General features: G+C 49.9%; 2 protein-coding genes across 5 annotated transcripts; one reads left to right on the top strand and one right to left on the bottom strand.

The window, feature by feature from the left end:
- The first annotated feature begins 45 nt into the window (after positions 1 to 45).
- On the top strand, positions 46 to 19,556 carry LOC116532587 (complement C3 alpha chain-like). 4 transcript variants are annotated; one of them, XM_032251851.1, is made up of 12 exons: positions 46 to 136; positions 2,665 to 2,836; positions 3,042 to 3,200; positions 6,519 to 6,578; positions 10,136 to 10,226; positions 13,691 to 13,736; positions 14,981 to 15,068; positions 15,336 to 15,422; positions 15,685 to 15,790; positions 16,286 to 16,375; positions 18,067 to 18,409; positions 18,995 to 19,556. In XM_032251851.1, exons 2-12 carry the CDS (start codon positions 2,738 to 2,740, stop codon positions 19,125 to 19,127), a joined length of 1,302 nt encoding a protein of 433 aa, XP_032107742.1. In that variant the 5' UTR covers positions 46 to 136; positions 2,665 to 2,737; the 3' UTR covers positions 19,128 to 19,556. The 4 variants fall into 4 exon arrangements, with proteins under 4 accessions (XP_032107742.1, XP_032107741.1, XP_032107743.1 ...); XM_032251850.1 differs by having other exon boundaries at positions 15,336 to 15,452; XM_032251852.1 differs by lacking the exon at positions 3,042 to 3,200 and having other exon boundaries at positions 15,336 to 15,452.
- On the bottom strand, positions 7,572 to 8,052 carry MRPS21 (mitochondrial ribosomal protein S21). The gene has a single exon (XM_032251855.1). The coding sequence runs from the start codon at positions 7,974 to 7,976 to the stop codon at positions 7,713 to 7,715; it is 264 nt and encodes an 87-aa protein (XP_032107746.1). The 5' UTR covers positions 7,977 to 8,052; the 3' UTR covers positions 7,572 to 7,712.
- Positions 19,557 to 19,957: the final 401 nt, after the last annotated feature.

Below are 19,957 nucleotides of genomic sequence, written 5' to 3'. Positions count from 1 at the left end.
GCCTGTGGCTTCCTGGAGAGAAAACTCCCCGACAACATTTGCCAGACAACATTTGCCATAGCCACAGTATCCTACGCACTGGCCCTTGCCAACAGCCCCCGGGCCAACGACCACCTGGACAGCTTTGCCAGCCATGGTGGGTGTGGGCCCTTCTTAGTCAACCTCAGTCGTGGAGTGGGGAGGGGGTGATCTTAAACCCAGCAAGGTGTCACTCATCACTTAATGTTTCCTGAGCATCCACTGTGTGTCAACTCTTGAGCTCAGACCCTGTGAGACCAAGGTAAGCAACACTGATAAGGTCCCCGCCCTCAACGATCCTACAGTCCTTGGGAGAGACAATCAGAAGACAGGCAGGTCACTATATAATTCCAAACTGAATCCAGGAGCAGTGGCTAATGTTTGTAATCCCAGAACTTTGGGAAGACGAGGCAGGAGGATCACCTGAGGTCAGGACTTTGAGACCAGCCTGGTCAACATGGTGAAACCCCGTCTCTACTAAAAATATAAAAATTAGCCAGGTGTGGTGGCAGTTGCCTGTAATCCCAGCTATTCGGGAGGCTGAGGCAGGAGAATCACTTGAACCCAAGAGGCAGAGATTGCCGTGAGCTGAGATTGCACCACTGCACTCCAGCCTGGATGACAGCAGGAGACTGTCTCAAAATAATGATGACAATAATAATAATAATAATAATTCCAAACTGAGACAAGCACTGAGATGATAACACACAAGGTGGGTAGGAGAGATAGCAACGGGAGGGGAGTACAGATTGGGGGGCCGAGATGAAAGACAGAAAGACATACCTGCTAGGTATGGTGGCTCATGTCTGTAATCCCAGCCACTTGGGAGGCTGAGACAGGAGGATTGCTTGAGGCCAGGAGTTTGTGACCAAACTGAGCAACAGAGTGAGACCCCATCTCTAAACAAAAAAAAAGTTTGTGATTGGCTGGCTGTGGTGGTATACACCTGTAGTCCCAGCTACTAGGGAGGCTGAGGCAGGAGGATCACTTGAGTCCAGAAGGTCAAGGCTGCAGTGAGCTGTGATCACCCCACTGCACTCAAGCCTGGGCAACAGAGCAAGGCTCTGTCTCTATATAAAAATAAAAAAGGCTGGGCATGGTGGCTCATGCCTGTAATCCCTGCACTTTGGGAGACCAAGGCCGGTAGCTCACAAGGTCAGGAGTTCGAGACCAGCCTGACCAACATGGTGAAACCCCATCTCTACTAAAAGTATAAAAATTAGCCAGGCATCGTGGTGCACGCCTGTTATCCCAGCTACTCAGGAGGCTGAGGCAGGAGAATCACTTGAACTTGGGAGGTAGAAGTTGCAGTGAGCTGAGATCTCACCACTCTACTCCAGCCTCAGTGACAGAGTGAGACTCCTCTGTCTCAAAAAAACCTTTTTTTTTTCAAGGTACACCTTCATGAAAAACCATGAAAATTCCAATCAAAAGGAGCAGCACAAGCAAACACCCTGAGGTGGAAAGACTCCTTGGTGTTGTCAAGGATGGAGAATGTTTTTTTCGTTTTGTTTTGATTTTGATTTTTGGTTTGAGACAGAATCTCTCGCTCTGTCACCCAGGCTAGAGTGCAATGGCACGATCTCGGCTCACTGCAACCTCCACCTCCTGGGTTCAAGCAATTCTCCTGTCTCAGCCTCCTGAGTAACTGGGACTACAGGCACCCACCACCACGCCCAGCTAACTTTTTAATTTTTAGTAGAGATGGGTTTCACCATATTGGCCAGGATGGTCTCAAACTCCTGACTTTATGATCCACCTGCCTCAGCCTCCCAAAGTGCTGAGATTATGGGTGTGAGCCACTGAGCCCACCAGGATGGAGAGGTTATAAAACCTTCCCCTGGTTGATTCTACCTCACCCCCAAGATATCCCATCTGCTACATTCCACAAGTCAAGGAAAGTGGAGCTAGGTAAATTTGCTTGCAGTGGGATTGGGGGGACCTAAAGGAACTTTTACTTGTTTTTTTTTTTTTTTTTTTGAGACAAAGTCTCACTCTTGTCTCCCAGGCTGGAGTACAATGGCATGATCTTGGCTCACTGCATCCTCCACCTCCCAGGTTCAAGCGATTCTCCTGCCTCAACCTCCCGAGTAGCTGGGATTATAAGTGCTCACCACCACACCCAACTAATTTTTTTGTATTTTTAGTAGAGACCAGGTTTCACCATGTTCGCCAGGCTGGTCTGGAACTCCTGACCTCAGGTGATCCGCCTGCCTCGGCCTCCCAGAGTTCTGGGATTATAAGCATGAGTCACCACGCCCAGCCAGGAACTTTTTTTTTTTTAACTCAATTTCCCCATTGGCAAATAGAGTCCTGTCTCCTAGGGTTGTTCTGAAAATTGAATGTCCACATTTCCTCAGCAAAGAGCTTCACATAAAGTAGGTGATCAGGGCTGGGCATGGTGGTTCATGCCTATAATCTCAACACTTTGGGAGGTCAAAGTGAGAGAATGGCTTAAGGCCAGGAGTTCGAAACCAGCCTGGACAACATAATGAGAACCACCCCCACCCCCCCACAAAAATAAAAATAAAGAAGGTGATCAATAAAATGACAGATGAGAAAACTGGGCCAGATGGTACAAGGAGAGAGCAGGTTAAGGTGGGCAGGCCCAGCTCTGGGTGACAAGCCAGGCATCCCTATTTCTAGACAAAATCCATTGGCCAGTGGATGAGCAGAAGCTGGGCCACTGTACACCGTTGAGGCCACGGCCTATGCGCTCATGCAGAAGCTGGAGCTTGGCCGGCACAATGAGACACACCCCATCGCCAAGTGGCTACTAGAGAAGCAGGAGCTTGGAGAAGGCTTCGGGTCCACCCAGGTGATGGGGACCTCCGGGAGGTGAGGGCCGGGGTCGCTAGCCAAGGTGCTGACGCGCCCAGCCCAAGGTGGGAGTTGGGGGGTGGGGCTGTCCTTGGTCCTGACGCGCCGCCCAATGGCTTCTCGGGTGCTGTCTGTGGTGCTGATCCACGTAGCCCCCCACCCCCACCCCACCCCCCGCTTCCCCACCCCATTCCAACACCCAGACCACGGTGGTGGCCCTTGAAGCTCTGACTCGCTTCCGCCAAGATGTTCCCTTCGAGAGCGTCCAGGATCTCCGTGTACAGATCAGTGCCCCCAAGAGAGCCTTGAATGTGAATTGGCAGATTGATGATAACAATGCCTACCAGCAGCGGTCAGCAAAGGTATGGCACTGAGGGGCAGGCCAGAGTCCACCCAGAGTTGGCATTGGAGATGAGGCCAAGCATCATGTCCCTGCCAATCTCCCTCCCAAGATGATATCATAAGCATTGGAAATGTGGCTATACTGTCAATGTATTGATTCATTTATTCCACCAACATTTCCTGAGCATCTACTACGTACCAATGAATGTCCTAGGCATTGGGGTTATGTTATGAAAGATCTGTTGTCCCTGCTCTTATGGAATTTATGATCTAGAAGGAAATGGGCCTGGCGCTGTGGCTTATGTCTGTGATCCCAGTACTTTGAGAGGCCGAGGTGGGTGGATCACCTGAGGCCAGGAGTTCGAGATCACTCTGGTCAACATAGTGAAACTCCATGTCTACTAAAAATACAAAAATTAACCAGACATGGGCATGCCTGCAATTCCAGCTACTTGAGAGGCTGAGGCAGGAGAATCGCTTGAACCCAGGAGGCAGAGGTTGTAGTGACCTGAGGTCACCTGAGAGTGAGAATTTGTCTCAAAATATAAATAAATAAATAAATAAATAAAAAGAAATGACACCTTGGGCAACATAGCGAGACCCCATCTCTACGAAAAAAGAAGAGAAGAAGTAAAACAACCAGTCTAAGGTCATGCATTGTTTAGTGGATGTCCCGGACAAATAGTTGTCCAGATGAAGAAAGCAGAGGGAAAGGAAGACTGTTCCTCCTCCTCTTCCCCCTCCTCCTCCTCCCCCCTCCCTTTCTCCCCCTCCCCTTTCCCCTCATCCTCCTCCTCCTTCTCCTTCTTCTTCTTCTTGAGACAGAGTCTCACTCACCTACCCAGGCTGGAGTGCAGTGGCACAATCTTGCTCACTGCAACCTCCACCCTCTTGGGCTCAAGCAATTCTCCTGTGTCAGCCTCCCCAATAGCTGGGATTACAGGCATGCACCACCATGTCTGGTTACATTTTGCATTTTTAGTAGAGATGGGGTTTCACCATGATGGCCAGGCTGGTCTTGAACTCCTGGCCTCATGTGATCCACCTACCTCGGCTTCCCAAAGTTCTGGGATTACAGGCATGAACCACTGTTCCCGGCCGAGGAAAAGTGTTTCTGACATAGGGAACAGCATAGAGCGGAGACCCAGAGCCAGTCAGGCACAGGAGTAGTCAGAAGGGAGAACAGCAGATAAAGCAGGCTGTCAGGAGGCTTTCAGGCTAGCATGGCTCAGCAGTGAGGGCTGCGAGGCCATGGAAAGAATTAGGACTTGATCCTATAGGCAGTAAGATTTGAGTGACTAGCTGTGATTTTTTTTTTCTTTCTTTCCTTTTTTTTTTTTGTTTTTTTTGTTGTTGTTTTTTGTTTTTTAGAGACAGGGTCCCACTCTGTTGCCCAGGCTGGAGTGCAGTGGCACAAACATAGCTCACAGCAGCCTCGAATTCCTGGGCTCAAGCGATCCTCCTGCCTTAGCCTCCTGAGTAGCTGGGACTACAGACATGCACCACCTTGCCCGACTCAATTTTTAGTGTTTTTTGTTTGTTTTTTTGTTTGTTTGTAGCGATGGAGTCTAGATAAATTGCCCAGGCATATTTTGAACTCCTGGGCTCAAGCAGTCCTCCCCCCTTGGCCTCCTGCATTGCTGGGATTACAGACATGAGCCACTACGTTTGGTTTGGCTGTGAATTTTTAAAATTTTATTCTGGCTGATGTAAGAATAATGCAGTGAGGAAAACAAGAGTAGCTGCAGATGAAGATAGAGATTAGATTGGCGGTTGCCAGAGGATAGGAAGTGTAGGAAGAAAGGGAGGGAGGAAAAGAAGTTGATTAATGGATGCAAACATATGGTTAGATAGAAGAAATAAGACCGAGCATTTGATAGATAAATTGTAGTTTACAATAATCTACTGCATATTTCAAAATAGCTGGAAGAAAAGAATTAGAATGGTTTTAGGATAAAGAAAAGACAAATATTTAAGGTGATGGATATCTGAGGTACACTGATCTAATCTTTACACATTATATCAATGAGTTTCATTATCACATGTGCCTTGAAACTATGTACATCCATTATGCATCAAATTTTTTTTTTTTTGAGATGGAGTTTCACGCTATTGCCCAGGCTGAAGTACAATGGCACAGTCTCAACTCACTGCAGCCTCCACCTCCTGGGGTCAAGTGATTCTCCTGCCTCAGCCTCCCAAGTAGCTGGGATTTACAGGCACCTGCCACCACACCCAGCTAATTTTTGTATATTTTAGTAGAGACAGGGTTTCATCATGTTGGCCAGGCTGCTCGAACTCCTGACCTCAAGTGATCCACTCACCTCTGCCTCCCAAAGTGCTGGGATTATAGGCATGAGCCACTGCACCTGGCCCATTATGCATCAATTTGAAAAGGCAAAGAAAAATAGAGAGGTGCAGAGGTGCCAGTGAGAAGGGGCTCATGGGAGCTCCATGCACAGGGATCCTTGGAAATGCTACAAAGAGAACAGATTCCAGGGATGCACATTAGGACACAGCCTGAGCCGAGGCGGCCGGATAACCTGAGGTTGGGAGTTTGAGAGCAGGCTGGTCAACATGGTAAAATGCTGTCTCTACTAAAAATACCAAAATTAGCTGGGCATGGTGGCACATGCCTGTAATCCCAACTACTCAGGAGGCTGAGGCAGGAGAATTGCTTAAACCTGGGAGGCAGAGGCTGCAGTGAGCTGGGATTGTGCCACTGCACTCCAGCCTGGATGACAAAGCGAGATTCTTGTCTCAAAAAGAAAAAAAAAAAAAAAAAAAAAAAAAAAAAAAGGCTGGGCGCAGTGACTCGCACCTGTAATCCCAATACTTTTGGAAGTCCGAGGTGGATGGATCACTTGAGGCCAGGAGTTCAAGACCAGTCTGGGCAACATAGTTAGATCCTGTCTCCACAGAAAAATACAAAAAAAAAATTAGCTAGACGTGGTGGCGTACGCCTATAGTCCCAGCTACTTGGGAGGCCAAGACAGGAGGATTGCTTGAGCTCAGAAGGCAGAGGCTGTAGTGAGCTGAGATCACACCGCTGCACTCCAGCCTAGGCTACAGACTGAGACCCAGTCAAAAAGAAAAAAAAAAAAAATAGGCCAAATGAGCAGTTCCAGTTGATCTATGAGAGTGTAGACACCACAAATGCTTTCTGAAGAGGAAAAAGAAAAACCATCTGCATGTAGAAAGATGGAAAATGAATCACCAGGTCCCAGGTTAGGGAATAACTGAGGCCTTGGTGACTGTTCAGGCTCCACATCCCCCTGCACTTGACCCTCACTTTGCTGCCTCCTCCACCCTTAAATCTTCCTCTTTGTTCTTTTCAGTTCCTTGCCCAGGACGATCTAGAGATCAAAGCCAGTGGCAGCGGAAGAGGCACCATCTCGGTAAGTCTTGTATTCTATCATACCAGTTTGTTCTGGCCGCTACAACAAAATAGACTGGGTGGTTTATAAACAATAGAAATTGACCCAGCATGTGGCTCATGCCTGCGATTCCAGCATTTTGGGTGGTCCAGGTGGGAGAATCACTTGAGCCCAGGAGTTCAAGACCCACTGGGGCAACAGAGTGAGACTCTGTCTCTACAAAATATGGAAAAATTAGCTGGGCATGGTGGCACATGTCTATAGTCACAGCTACTCAAGAGGCTGAGGTGGCAGGATCGCTTGAGTCCAGGAGGTGGCAACTGCAGTGAGTCGTGACTAAGACCTTGCATTTTACCCTGGATAACAGAGGGAGACGAAGGAAAGAAGGAAAGAAGGAAGGAAGGAAGGAAAAGCAAGAAGGAAGGAAGAAAGAAAGGGAGGGAGGAGGGAGGGAAGAAAGGTATGAAGGAAGGAAGGAAAAAAGATAGGAAGAAAAAGAAAAAGAAAAGAAAAAAAGAAGAGGCTGGGTGCAGTGGCTCAAGCCTGTAATCCCAGCACTTTGGGAGGCCGAGGTGGGCAGATCACCTGAGGTCGGGAGTTCAAGACCAGCCTGACCAACATGGAGAAACCCCATCTCTAGTAAAAAATACAAAATTAGCTAGGCGTCGTAGTGGATTGTAATTCCAGCTACTCAGGAGGCTGAGACAGGGGAATCGCTTGAACCCAGGAGACAGAGGTTGCGGTGACCTGAGATTGTGACATTGCACTCCAGTCTGGGCAACAAGAGTGAAACTCAGTCAAAGAAAGAAAGAGAGAAAAGTAAAAAAATAAAAATAAAAAACAAAGAAAAAAATTTAAAAAAGAGAGAGGGAGGGAGGGAGGAAAGAAGGAAGGAAGGAAGGAAGGAAGAAAAAAAAGAAATATTTATTGCTCACAGTTCGAAGTTCAAGATCAAGACAGGGTACACTGTCTGTTTCATAGATGGTGCCTTCTTTTTTTTTTTTTTTTTTTTTTTTGTTTCTATATGTGGAGGCCTTGCAAACCCGTCACTGAGTTTATTGTAGAGAATAGTAATAGGAAATGGGATTGTACAAAGGGAAGAGATGGAGACAAAACTGGATGAGGGTTTCACACTGGGTGTCCCATCCGCAGGCCTCAGCAGCCCTGCCATGGATCTGCCCGGTTCTTTTGCATCAGGAAGTTGATCTTGCGAGCCATTTCCATGTTGTAGATCCGCCGGCACTTTTCATAGCTTTCCCTCTGTCGCCGGCGGCATGGCTTCTCATAATACCGCCGACGCTTAATGTCCTCAATGAGCCCATCCATAGTGAGGATTCTGTTTAGGGCCCTGTATGCGCTTTCCACGTTCCCTTCCTGTACCATCACAGTCCTTGCGATGAACTTCAGATGTCTTGCCATGACCTTGGATTTAAGTCTTCACTCCAAAGCCTGGCGCGCTCAGTACCTAGCCGACCCCAAGGCTTCTCCGATGGTGCCTTCTTGCTATGTCCTCACATGATAGAAGGGGCCAGGAAGGCCAGGCAAGGTGGCTCGTGTCTATAACCCTAGCAGTTTGTGAGACTGAGACAGGAGGAGTGCAAGACCAGCCTGGGCAACATAGATGGTGTCTCTCCCGCTATGTCCCTACAAAAATAAAAATTAAAAATTAGCCAGGTGTGTTGGCATGTGCTTGTAATCCCAGCTACTCAGGAGGCTGAGGTGGGAGGATTGGTTGACCCCAAGAGGTCGAGGCTACAGTGAGCTGTAATTGCACCACTGCACTCCAGCCTGGGCAACACAGCAAGACCCTGTCTCCAAAAAAAGGAAGGTGTGAGGAAGCTTTTTGCAGTTGCTTTTACAAGAGCCCTAATCCCATGCAGGAGAATATCACCCTTGTGATGTAATCACCCCCCAAAGACCCTATTTCCAAATACCATCAGACTGGTGATTAGGTTTCAGCATGTGAACTTGGAGAGACACAAACATTCAGCTCATAGCCCCCTATCTTGAGATTCTTTTTTTTTTAAGATGGAGTCTCACTCTGTCACCCAGGCTGGAGTGCAGTGGCACAATCTTGGCTCACTGCAGCCTCCGCCTCCCGGATTCAAGGTACGCTCCTGCCTCAGCCTCCTGAGTAGCTGGGACTACAGTGTGTGTCATCATGCCCGGCTGTTTATATTTTTAGTGGAGATGGGGTTTCACTGTGTTAGCCAGGATGGTCTCGATCTCCTGAACTCATGATCTGCCCACCTTGGCCTCCCAAAGTGCTGGGATTACAGGTGTGAGCCACAGCACCCGACCCCGTCTTGAGATTCTTAGCTGGAGCCCAGGGCTTCCCTAGTTGATGGGGCTACAGGCAAGCCCTAGATTTCACAATAGGATCAAAATCATTAATAATTTTAATTATCAGTTAGGGCACTGCTATTTGCTAGGTATCAAGCTAAGGACACCTCAAAGCTACCTAGGAAGTTGGTAAGTTCATTCTACAGCTGGAGAGACAGAATCAGAATGGCCTTCATTTGTTCTAAATCAAGAGCCAGGACAGGTAGAGGACCAGCTGTCCTGGGACCCCTCTGCCCCTCCCACCAGGCTGAGTCCCTCAGCAGATGTCCCCTGGCTTGTCGCTCCCAAGGGAAGATTTTCCCTCCAGTATGCCTCCCAAGGCCCAGAAGATAACTCCACCCTTCCTCCAAAATGTCAGCCAGTGATTGCGACCCAGGGATGTCTAATTCTTCTTTATTATTTTATTTTGACTATCATTCATTAAGCACATTTATTGCTGGATAGAGTCATTTAACAATTTTTTCTTTTTTTGAGCCTGAGTCTTGTTCTGTTGCCCAGGCTGGAGTGCAGTGGCATGATCACAGCTCACTGCAACTGCTGCTTCCCGGGTTCAAGTGATTCTCCTGCTTCAGCCCCCCCAAGTAGCTGGGACTACAGGCACATGCCATCATGCCCAGCTAATTTTTGTATTCTTAGTAGAGATGAGGTTTTACCATGTTGTCCAGGCTGGTCTTGAACTCTTGACCTCAAGTGATCTGCCCACCTCGGCCTCCCAAAGTGCTGGGATTTATAGGCATGAGCCACTGTGCCTGGCCCATTCAACAAATATTTAGTGAGCATTTACTGTGTGCTGGGTCATTTATCAGTCCCAGGAAGACAGACATGAACAACAACAAAAAATATTCCTGGCTGGGCATGGTGGTTTATTTCTGTAATCCCAGCACTTTGGGAGGCTGAGGCAGGCGGATCACTTGAGATCAGGAGTTCAAGACCAGCCTGGCCAACATGGTGAGACCCCGCCTCTATTAAAAATGCCAAAAAAATTAGCCAGGCACGGTGGCAGGCCCCTGTAATCCCAGCTACTCGGCAGGCTGAGGCAGGAGAACTGCTTGAACCCAGGAGATGGAGAGCTAGACTCCAGACAGTGCTGTGGCCGCTGCACCTAGGAATTGACAGGGGCATTCTTGCAGTAAATTCCCCACATGGCCAGAGACCTGGGAAGTCAAAGACTGGGGTGCAGGGCAAAGGCAGTGGGTGGGGAAGGGCTCTGACAGCCCCCTTTCCTGGCCCGGCAGATCCTGACCACGTACCACAAGTCCCCAGTGTCCTGGGAAGACAGCTGCAACCGGTGCCAACTGAATGCGACTCTCTGCAGTGTTCCAGAAGGTGAGCCTGGACCCAGGAATGCCTAATCCTTGTTCTTTGTTATTATTATTTTTTTTTTTTTGGTCTTTGAGGTTTTTTTTGAGATGAAGTCTTGCTCTGTCACCAGGGCTGGAGTGCAGCGGTGTGATCTCAGCTCACTGCAACCTCTGCCTCCTGAGTTCAAGAAATTCCTGTGCCTCAGCCTCATGAGTAGCTGGGACTACAGGTGCTGCCACCACACCCGGTTAATTTTTATATTTTTAGTAGAGATGGGGTTTCACCATGTTGGCCAGGCTGGTCTCAAACTCCTGACCTTAAGTGATCTGCCCACCTAGGCTTCCCAAAGTGCTGGTATTACAGGTGTGAGCCACTGCACCCAGCCTATTATTTTATTTGACTATCATTCATTAAGCACATTTATCATGTAATGCAGTCATTCATCAAATATTTAGTGAGAACAGGCACGGTGGCTCATGCCTGTAATTCCAGCACTTTGGGAAGCTAAGGCAGGATGATCACTTGAGCACAGGAGTTCCAGACCAGCCTGGGGAACATAGCAAGATCCAACCTCTAAAAAAAAAAAAAAAAAATTAGCCAGATGTGGTAGTACACCCCTGTAGTCCCAACACTTTGGGAGGCCAAGGCAGGGGTGTCACTTGAGGACAGGAGTTTGAGACCAGCCTGGGCAACCTAGCAAGACCCCATATCTACAAAAAAATTAAGTTAGCTGGGTGTGGTGGTGTGCACCTGTAGTCCCAGCTACTGAGGGGTGAGGCAGGAGAATTGCTTGAGCCCAGGAGTTAGAGGCTGCAGTGAGCTATGATCACCACACTGCGCTCCAGTTCAGGTGATAGAGTAATACCCTGTCTCTAATCAAGTTTGAATAGAAACAACATTTTAGTGAGCACTCACTGTGTGTTGAGTTGTTTATGAGCCCCGGCAACATAGGCATGAACAAGAAAAATATTCCTTTTTTTCCAAGAAGCCACATTCTAGTGGGGAGAGACAAGCAATACATAAATTGTAACATATTATACTCTTACTATTATTTATTTACAATCTAAATAAATACATCTAGGCTGGGCACCATTGTTCACACCTGTAATCCCAGCACTTTTCGAGGCCAGGGCAGGAGGGTCATTTAAGGCCAGGAGTTCAAAACCAGCCTGGGCAACATAGCAAGATCCCATCTCTATAAAAAAATTGTTACCCATGCATGGTGGTGGGGACCTGTAGTCTTATCTACTCAGAAGGCTGAGGCAGGAGGACTGCAGGCCAGGAGGTTGAGGCTGCAGTGAGCTATGATTGCACCACTTCACTTCAGTCTGAACCACAGAGTGAGACCATGTCTGTAAGAAATACAAATAAATACATATATATTAAAAACAATCAGGCCAGGCACAGTGGCTCATGCCTGTCATCCCAGCAGTTTGGGAGGCCAAGGCAGGCGGATCATGAGGTCAGGAGGTAGAGACCATCCTGGCTAACGTGGTGAAACCCCACCTCTACTAAACATATAAAAACATAGGCAGGTATGGTGTGTGCCTGTAGTCCCAGCTACTCAGAAGGCTGAGGCAGGAGGACCGCTTGAACCCAGGAGGCAGAGGTTGCAGTGAGCCGAGACTGTGCCACTGCACTCCAGCCTGGGTGTCAGAGTAAGACCCCATCTCAAAAAAAAAAAAAAAATCAGTATATAGCATAATAGCAGGTGATAACAAGTCTGTAAAAAATAAAATAGAAAGTCCAGGCACAGTGGCTCACAGCTGTAAGCCCAGCACTTTGGGAGACTGAAGCAGGTAGATCACCTGAGGTCAGGAGTTCAAGATCAGCCTGATCAACAAAGTGAAATGCCATCTCTACTAAAAATATATAAATTAGCTGGGCATGGGGCCTGGATCCTATAATCCCAGCTACTCGGGAGGCTGAGGCAGGGGAATCACTTGAACCTGGGAAGTGGATGTTGCAGTGATCCGAGATGGTGCCATTTCACTCCAGCCTGGGCAACAGAATAGGACTCCATCAGAAAGAAAGAAAAAAGAAAGAAAGAAAAGAAAGAAAGAAAGGAAGAAAGGAAAGGAAAGGAAGGAAGGAAGGAAGGAAGGAAGGAAAAGAAAAGAAAGAAAGAGAGAAAGAGAGAGAAAGGAAGGAAGGAAGGAAGGAAGGAGGAAAGAAGGAAAGATGGAAGAGTAGTTGCTTATAGTCATTACTGGAGATAGTGAAAAAGAAGAGAATAAATAACGTAGGAAAAGGAGATGCAGGCTTTGGGATGATCCAGGAAAAGCCCTCTGAGTATATGGCATATGAGCTGAGATAAGAAAGGAGGGAGAGAGTCAGCCATGAAGGATCTGAGGGAAGAGCATTCCAGGCAGACAGAACAGCAGGTGCAAAGGCCCTGGGGCAGAAATGAGCTCATCATGTTTGAGAAATAATGAGGAGGCCTGTGTAGCTACAGGAGGAGCAAGGGTAGAGTTTTAGAAGAAGTTGGAAAGCTGATGGGGGAAGATGGTATAGGGACTTGCTAGCCACAGCGAGGACTTTGGCTTTTGTTCTGAGTAAGGTGGGAGCCATAGAAGGTTCCAAACAGAGAAGGAACGTGACCTACCACAGGTTTGCACAGTCTTCCTCTGATCTGACCACTCTGGGGGAAACAGACTGTAGAGGGTGAGGGTGGGAGCCAGATGACCAGGAAGGAGGTGACTGCACTGGTCCTGCAGGAGATGGTGGAGGCCGGGCCAGATTAGGGGCTCTGGAGATTATCAGAAACAGTGGGCTGGGAAGTGGCTCTTGCCTGTTATTCCAACACTTTGGGAGACAGAGGCAGGAATATCGCTTGAGCTTAGGAGTTCAAGACCAGGCTGGGTAACATAGGGAGACCCCATCTCTACAAAAAAAATTAGCTGGACATGGTGGTACGTGCCTGTGGTCCCAGCTACTTAAGAAGTTGAGGTGGGAGGATCGCTTGAGCCCAGGAAGTTGAGGCTGCAGTGAGTCATGATTGCACCATTGCACTCTAGCCTGGGCAACAGAGTGAGACCCTCTCTTAAAAGAAAAAACAAAAAGAAAACAAAAAACAGAAATAGTTGGATTCCTCAGTTCCCAGTCTAGGGCACCAAGAAGAGAGGACTATTGGGAGCTCACTGTGTAAGTAAAGAGAACAAGCCTCACCAGTCCCATGAATTGTAGGGACTAAACATGACCCAGGCTTTGGTTTTTGCCAGATTTCTTAATAATAATAGTTACAAAGCACTGATCAGGCACCATGCAGAGAGCTTTACTTTTATTAACTCATTTAATCCTCATAACAACCCTGTTGGGTTGGGAATGTTATGATCCCCACTTACAGACGAGTAAACTGAAGCACAGAGAAGTTCAGCAACTTGCTTAAGTCACACAGCAGTCAGAATTTGAACCCAAGAAGCTGGCTCCAGAGACTGCACTTGATCACTGTGCTCTCCAGCCTCTAAAACGCTGCCTTCTCTCTGCAGAAAATAAAAAGGGAGAGGAGACTTTTCAGCTCCGGATGGAAACAAGGTGAGGGCACCATGATCTTGGACTGGGTGGGAGAAGGGTCTCACTTTCTGCTATCCAGATTCCTCAGCGGCCCTCCCTGTGTGCTGAGTGGATGGTGGAAATCAGCCAAGCTTGCTTCTCTGTGCCTGTTCCCCATTCTGTCCCTGCCTCCTGCCATGTCTGCATGTCCTCAGATGACATGCTCTGTGACTCAGATGCCCAGAGCTGGTTCCAAGCCCTGAAGCTCTCCCCGTGGTTCTCATCTTCAGGCACCCCAGCCCCTACCCCAGTCCTGCCCTGTCCCATACCTCCCTTGCCCAGGTCTGCTTCAAATACAAATATTATTGGTCACCTACTGTGTGCCAGGCCCTATTCTTGGAGTTAGGGACCCAGTTATGAGCAAGGCAGCCTCTCCTTGCCCTGGCGAAGCCCACAGTCTATCAGGAGAGACAGACAATCATCAAATAATCACACAGAACCAATATGAAATGGCAACTATGATTTTCATGTGGCAAAGGAGAGGTTTATAGAGTCATGGGAAGCAAATCAGAGAATGATCTGGGCCCGGCGCAGTGGCTCATGCTGTAATCCCAGCACTTTGGGAAGCCGAGAGGATCACTTGAGCCCAGGAATTTGAGGCCAGCCTGGGCAACACAGCAAGGCCCCATCTCTAAAAAAGAAAAAGTTCAAAAATTAGCTAGGCATGGTGGTACATGCCTATAGTCCCAGAGACTCACAAGGCTGAGACAGGAGGATCGCTTGAGCCCAGGACGCTGAGGCTACAGTGAGCTATGATTGAGCCACTGCACTCCAGCCTGGGTGACCCTGTCTCAAAAGGAAAACGAAAATGAATGATCTGGTGTGTTTGGGGTGTAGGTTTGGGAAGGCTTCCCAGGGTGAGTGATGCATCAGCTAAGATGGAAAACATGAGGGATGTTTCAGGATGAAAAGGCAAAATTGAGGGTTCCAGGCCGAGTGAACAGCATGTGCAAAGGTCTGCTGGCAGGAGAAGGAACAAGGCTAACAGTGATCAAATGAAGGCTGAGGTGGGAGGAGGTGACATGGAAGGGTGTCAGGACTGAGGGAAGGCCTTTGGTCAGTGAAGCAAGGAGGTTGACATAGTCAGATCTCTGCTTGCTAGAGCTCTGTTGTGCATGGCAAAGGGGACATGGGGAGACCTGAGAGGAGGCTACTGCACTAGACCGAGCAAGGGATGATAGCAGTGGGGAGGACAGTGGGGAGAGATTGGGGCTGAGAACTCCCAGGTTCCAGGACGATCGAGAGGCCACGATGACCATCATGGAGGTCTCCCTGCTCACTGGCTTCTACCCCAACCAGGATGATCTCAAACGGGTAATGCAGACCCCACCTGCCTGCTTCCTGAGTAACATTCCCATACTTCCCACGTGGGTGCAGGGCAGTGTCTACTCAAGGCAAGACTCCGGGGTTATAATGCCCCAGCGTCACTTCTGGTTGACTCCCTGCATGGCCTCAACCAAATCTTTTTCCTGCTGGGGCCTCAATTTCCCCAAGAGTAGGGTTGATTGGACAGAGGCTGGAGCTCTAGGGCTGGGGGCCTTGGAGGCTGTCAGCACCTCCAGTGTCTGCCCTCTGCCCCAGCTCACAAGTGATGTGGAGAGGTACACCTTTCAGTATGAAACCAAGACAAGTACCAGCGATAGCACCGTTGTCCTCTACCTGGAGAAGGTGAGGAAGGCCGGGTGCCCTCCACCAGAGGCGTGTGGGCACCCCGGGGGCTGGAGAACCCAAGGTCATTCCCCTGGGAGGGTTTTGCAGAGAGCGAGGCCCTCTGAGGTTAGCTCCTCTGGTTGCAATTCCTGTGATTAAGGCCTCATGGCCCGTGGTCATGACCAATGCCAACAGCCAAGGCCTCATGGTCAGTGCCACAAGGTCAGTGCCCCACGGTCAGTGGCCCTGGTCGGCTCAGACAAGACTCTGTTCTCTCCAGCTCTCCCATGAGAAAAACACAGTGCTGGGCTTTCGGGTTCACAGGATGCTGCAGGCGGAGTTCCTGCAGGCCGCCCTGAGCACCGTCTATGACTACTACGAGCCTTGTAAGGAGGGGCCCTCGCGCAGGGGGAGGAGGCCTGCAAAGGACAGGGCCAGAAGCCATGGGATGAGAGACTGGGCATTGCCAAAAGGGGGCGTGGCCTGGGTGCGCATAAGGGGTGGGGCCTTATGGGATTGACGTACGTGGGCGGGGCCAGGAAGGAGATGGGGCAAAGTTGAAGGGGGACTGGGCGCGGCCTGCAGGGAATGGGTGGGGAAGGGGCAGGCTCTTTTGAGTGGGTGTGGCCTGTCGACTGAGGTGGCTGGGCACGGCCCTTCAAAGTGAGTTTTGCAGCAGGCAGGACCAGGAGGAGGGGAAGGTCTGGGAGGACCTGGAGGGCACAGCCCTGGGACAAGGAGAAGCAGGAGGGAGCCTGGACTCGGCCCTTTGGAGGATGAGAAGGGCAAGGCCAGGGCCCGGAGGGGAGAGGTGGACACTGAACCCCCAGGAACTCTGGCCCAACGACCCCTCCCCCAACCCCTGCACCCTCCACCCACAGCCCGCAGGTGCAGCACTTTCTACAACCTGCCCACAGAGCAATCTTCCCTGCAAAAGATCTGCCTCAAAGACGTCTGCAGATGTGCAGAGGGTGAGATGTACCGAGAGTGAGCTTCATGTCACCGGGCTGGGGCTGTCAGGTTGTGGGGGCGGGGGGGGGGGGGTGGATCCAGGACCCCTTCAAGCCTCCTCCTGGCTGTAGTCTGGTCTGAATTTAGACAGAAAGAGACAAAGCCAAAGAGAGACAGAAACAGGCGCAGAGAGACAAAGATTGTCACACACGCGCGCGCACTGCCAAAGATCAAATGACAGGGAGACAGACACAAAGAGACGAAGAAGGGAGAAATAGACAAGAAAGTGACCAAAGGCCGGGCGTGGGGCTCACGCATGTAATCCCAGCACTTTGGGAGGCCGAGGCAGGTGGATCACGAGGTCAACAGATCGAGACCATCCTGGCCAACATAGTGAAACCCCGTCTCTACTAAAAATATAAAAATTAGCTGGGTGTGGTAGTGAGCACCTGTACTTTCAGCTGCTCCAGAGGCTGAGGGAGGAGAATCGCTTAAACCTGGGAGGCAGAGTTTGCAGTGAGCCGAAATCACACCATCGCACTCCAACCTGGCAACAGAGCGAGACTCCGTCTAAAAAAAAAAAAAAAAAAACAAATGACCAGGCCAGGCGTGGTGACTCACACCTGTAATCCCAGCATTCTGGAAGGCTGAGGCGGGCAAATCATGAGGTTGATAGATCAAGACCATCCTGGCCAACATGGTGGAACCCTGTTTTTACTAACAATACAAAAATTAGCTGAGCGTGGTGGCACACACCTGTAGTCCCAGCTAGTCAGGAGACTGAGGCACAAGAATCACTTGAGTCTGGGAGGTGGAGGCTGCAGTGAACTGAGATCACACCACTGCACTCTAGCGTGGGTGACAGAGCGAGACTCTGTCTAGAAAAATAAATTGGCAAGTATGATGGCTCACATACCTGTCATCCCAACACCTTGGGAGGCTGAGATGAGAGGATTGCTTCAGCTCAGGAGTTTGAGACCAACCTGGCTAACATAGTGAGACTCCATTTTTTTTTTTTTTTTTGGAGACTGAGTCTTGCTCTGTCACCAGACTGGAGCGCAGTGGGATGATCTCGGCTCACTGCAACCTCTGCCTCCCTGGTTCAAGTGATTCTCCTGCCTCAGCCTCCCTAGTAGCTGGGACAACAGGCACATGCCACCTCACCCAGCTAATTTTTGTATTTTTAGTAGAGACGGGGTTTCACCATGTTGGCCAGGATGGTCTCAATCTCTTGACCTTGTGATCCGCCTGCCTCAGCCTCCCAAAGTGCTGGGATTACAGGCATGAGCCACCCTGCCCGGCCCCCATCTCTTTAAAAAAAATAATAAAAAGAAAGAAAAAGAAAAAAAAAAGAAAGAACAAAGGAAGGAAGGAAAAAGAAAATAGAGAAAGAGAGCCCCACAGACTAGAAAGGTCAGATCCAGAGACCCAAGGGTCCCAGGCCTGGGGGCTGAAGGGAGGGAAAGTGGGGGGTGCGAATAGGAGGAAGTCCCCTGTCCCAGTGCAGCCAGAGCAGCCGCCCGCCTGACCCTGCAGGACAGTGCCCATCCCTGTGGAAGCCCAGTGTCCAACTGAGGCAGGAGGAGCTCCAGGTAGCAGCATATGAGACAGGTGTGGATTTTGGTGAGTGTGTTGAGCGGCAAGGGACAGGCAGAGCCCACCTGCAGGCCAGATGCCAACATGACACCCTCCTGCCTTCCCCTTTCCCCAGTGTACAAGACAAAGCTGGAATCTGTGGGGGTCTCTGCCTCCAACCCTTACGTCTATTACAACATGCAGCTTGAAGACATCATTAAGAGTGGTATGTCCCAGGTGACAAAGGAGAAATCCCAGTGTGGAGTCATGCTGGAGGTCCACCCTGGGGGTCCCACTGTGCAGGAGGGTCCAACCTCTGCATGCACACACACTGGGTTTTCTCCAGGCACGGACCCTGCCACACCTCTCAGCATGAAGAAATTTGTCTCCCACGCCACCTGCCACGACTCCCTGGGGTTGCAAGAACAGGAATCATACCTCATCATGGGCCAGACATCAGACCTGCAGAAGCCCAGTGGGTATGTGAGGGGCTCCACCTGTCCTGTGGACTCAGGCCTGGTCTTTTCCCTACCCTCAACCCAGCCTTCAGTTCCACAATTTTTGCTGGACTTATCACAAGAGATCTCAGATTTCAGGGTGGCCCTAAATGGAGGTACAAGTTGTGTACTGCACAACTCCAGGAAGTACCATCCATACAGTGCAACCTTGATCTCACTGCAACCTCCATCTCTGGGTTCAAGTGGATCTCCTGCCTCAGCCTCCCAAGTAGCTGGGATTACAGGCGTGTGCCACCATTCCTGGCTAATTTTTGTGCTTTTAGTAGAGATAGGATTTCATCATGTTGTCCAGGCTGGTCTCAAACTCCTGGCCTCAAGTGATCCGCCCACCTCAGCCTCCCAAAATGCTGGGGTTACAGGCGTGAGCCACCGCACCTAGCCAGGGAAGTGATTTGGGCTAAGAGGCTGGAAGACCAGAGAGGGCCCTAGGGTGTGGACACTGCAGGCTAAGGCTCTGGGAGGCTGTCAGACAGGGCAGGGCAGGGAGGTCCCTGTGTCTCCAGGGCACCAGGTTCTCCTCAGCTGCTTGCTGTCTCTGGCCCACAGTTACAGCTACGTCCTGGGCTGGGAGACGTTCCTCATGCTTTGGCCAGCATACAGAGATGCCAGCAAGGAAGAACTGTGGGGCCAACTGGAGGAATTTTCGGAATATATGCGCACCCACGGCTGCGAATCCTGAGCCTCTTCTGCTTTCAGGAAGCTGTCACTAGGCAGCTCTGGGCCACTGGGTTTAACCCCAACTAAAGAGCACAGGATGTCACAGGCAAACCCTGGACACCTGTCGCTGTTTCAGCTTTCACCAGGGGACCTGCACAACCTGCCCTGGCATGGCGGGAACCCGTCTCCTGTCTCCTCCCTTTCTTGCTCCATTCTAATCACACTGGCCTCCCTTGCATCCTTCCAACACCCACCTCAGCAGGGAGATGATTCCCAGTGCTGGGCTTCTGCACCCACTATTCCTCACCCAGGCGCACTCCTCCCCCAAAGTTGGCTTGGCTTGAACCATTCCTTTGTGTGGGTTCTGTTTAAATGTCACCTCTGGCCAGGCATGGTGGCACATGCCTGTAATCCCAGCACTTTGGGAGCTGGAGGTGGGTGGATCACTTGAAGTCAGGAATTCGAGACCACCTTGGCCAACATGGTGAAACGCCGTCTCTACTAAAAATACAAACATTAGCTAGGCGTGGCGGCACACGCTGTAATCCTAGCTACTCGGGAGGCTGAGGAAAGAGAATCATTTGAAACTGGGAGGTGGAGGTTCCAGTGAGCCGAGATCGTCCCACTGTACTCCAGCCTGGGCAACAGAGCAAGACTAAGTCTTAAATAAATAAATAGGTAAGTAAATAAATGTATGTCACCTCTTCAAAGACACCTTCTCGGGCAGAGTGCGGTGGCTCACACCTGAAATCCCAGCACTTTGGGATGCTGAGGCGGGAGGATCATTTGAGGACAGGAGTTCAAGACCAGCCAGGGCAACATAGGAAGACCCCTGTGTCTACTAAAAATAAA

Source organism: Sapajus apella, unplaced genomic scaffold, assembly GCF_009761245.1.
Source record: "Sapajus apella isolate SASKATOON/1434 unplaced genomic scaffold, GSC_monkey_1.0 scaffold77, whole genome shotgun sequence".
Taxonomy (NCBI): Eukaryota; Metazoa; Chordata; class Mammalia; order Primates; family Cebidae; genus Sapajus; species Sapajus apella.
Note: the sequence above shows the minus strand (reverse complement) of the source record. Positions and strands in the feature narration are given on the sequence as shown.

Bases quoted from the DNA above. Each gene is read 5' to 3' on its own strand.
- LOC116532587 (XM_032251850.1), top strand. From the start codon at position 2,738: ATGCAGAAGCTGGAGCTTGGCCGGCACAATGAGACACACCCCATCGCC. The intron at 16,376-18,066 runs GTGAGATGTACC...CCCTTTCCCCAG, and splicing joins CGTCTGCAGATGTGCAGAGG to TGTACAAGACAAAGCTGGAA. The intron at 18,410-18,994 runs GTATGTGAGGGG...TCTGGCCCACAG, and splicing joins GACCTGCAGAAGCCCAGTGG to TTACAGCTACGTCCTGGGCT.
- MRPS21 (XM_032251855.1), bottom strand. From the start codon at position 7,976: ATGGCAAGACATCTGAAGTTCATCGCAAGGACTGTGATGGTACAGGAA.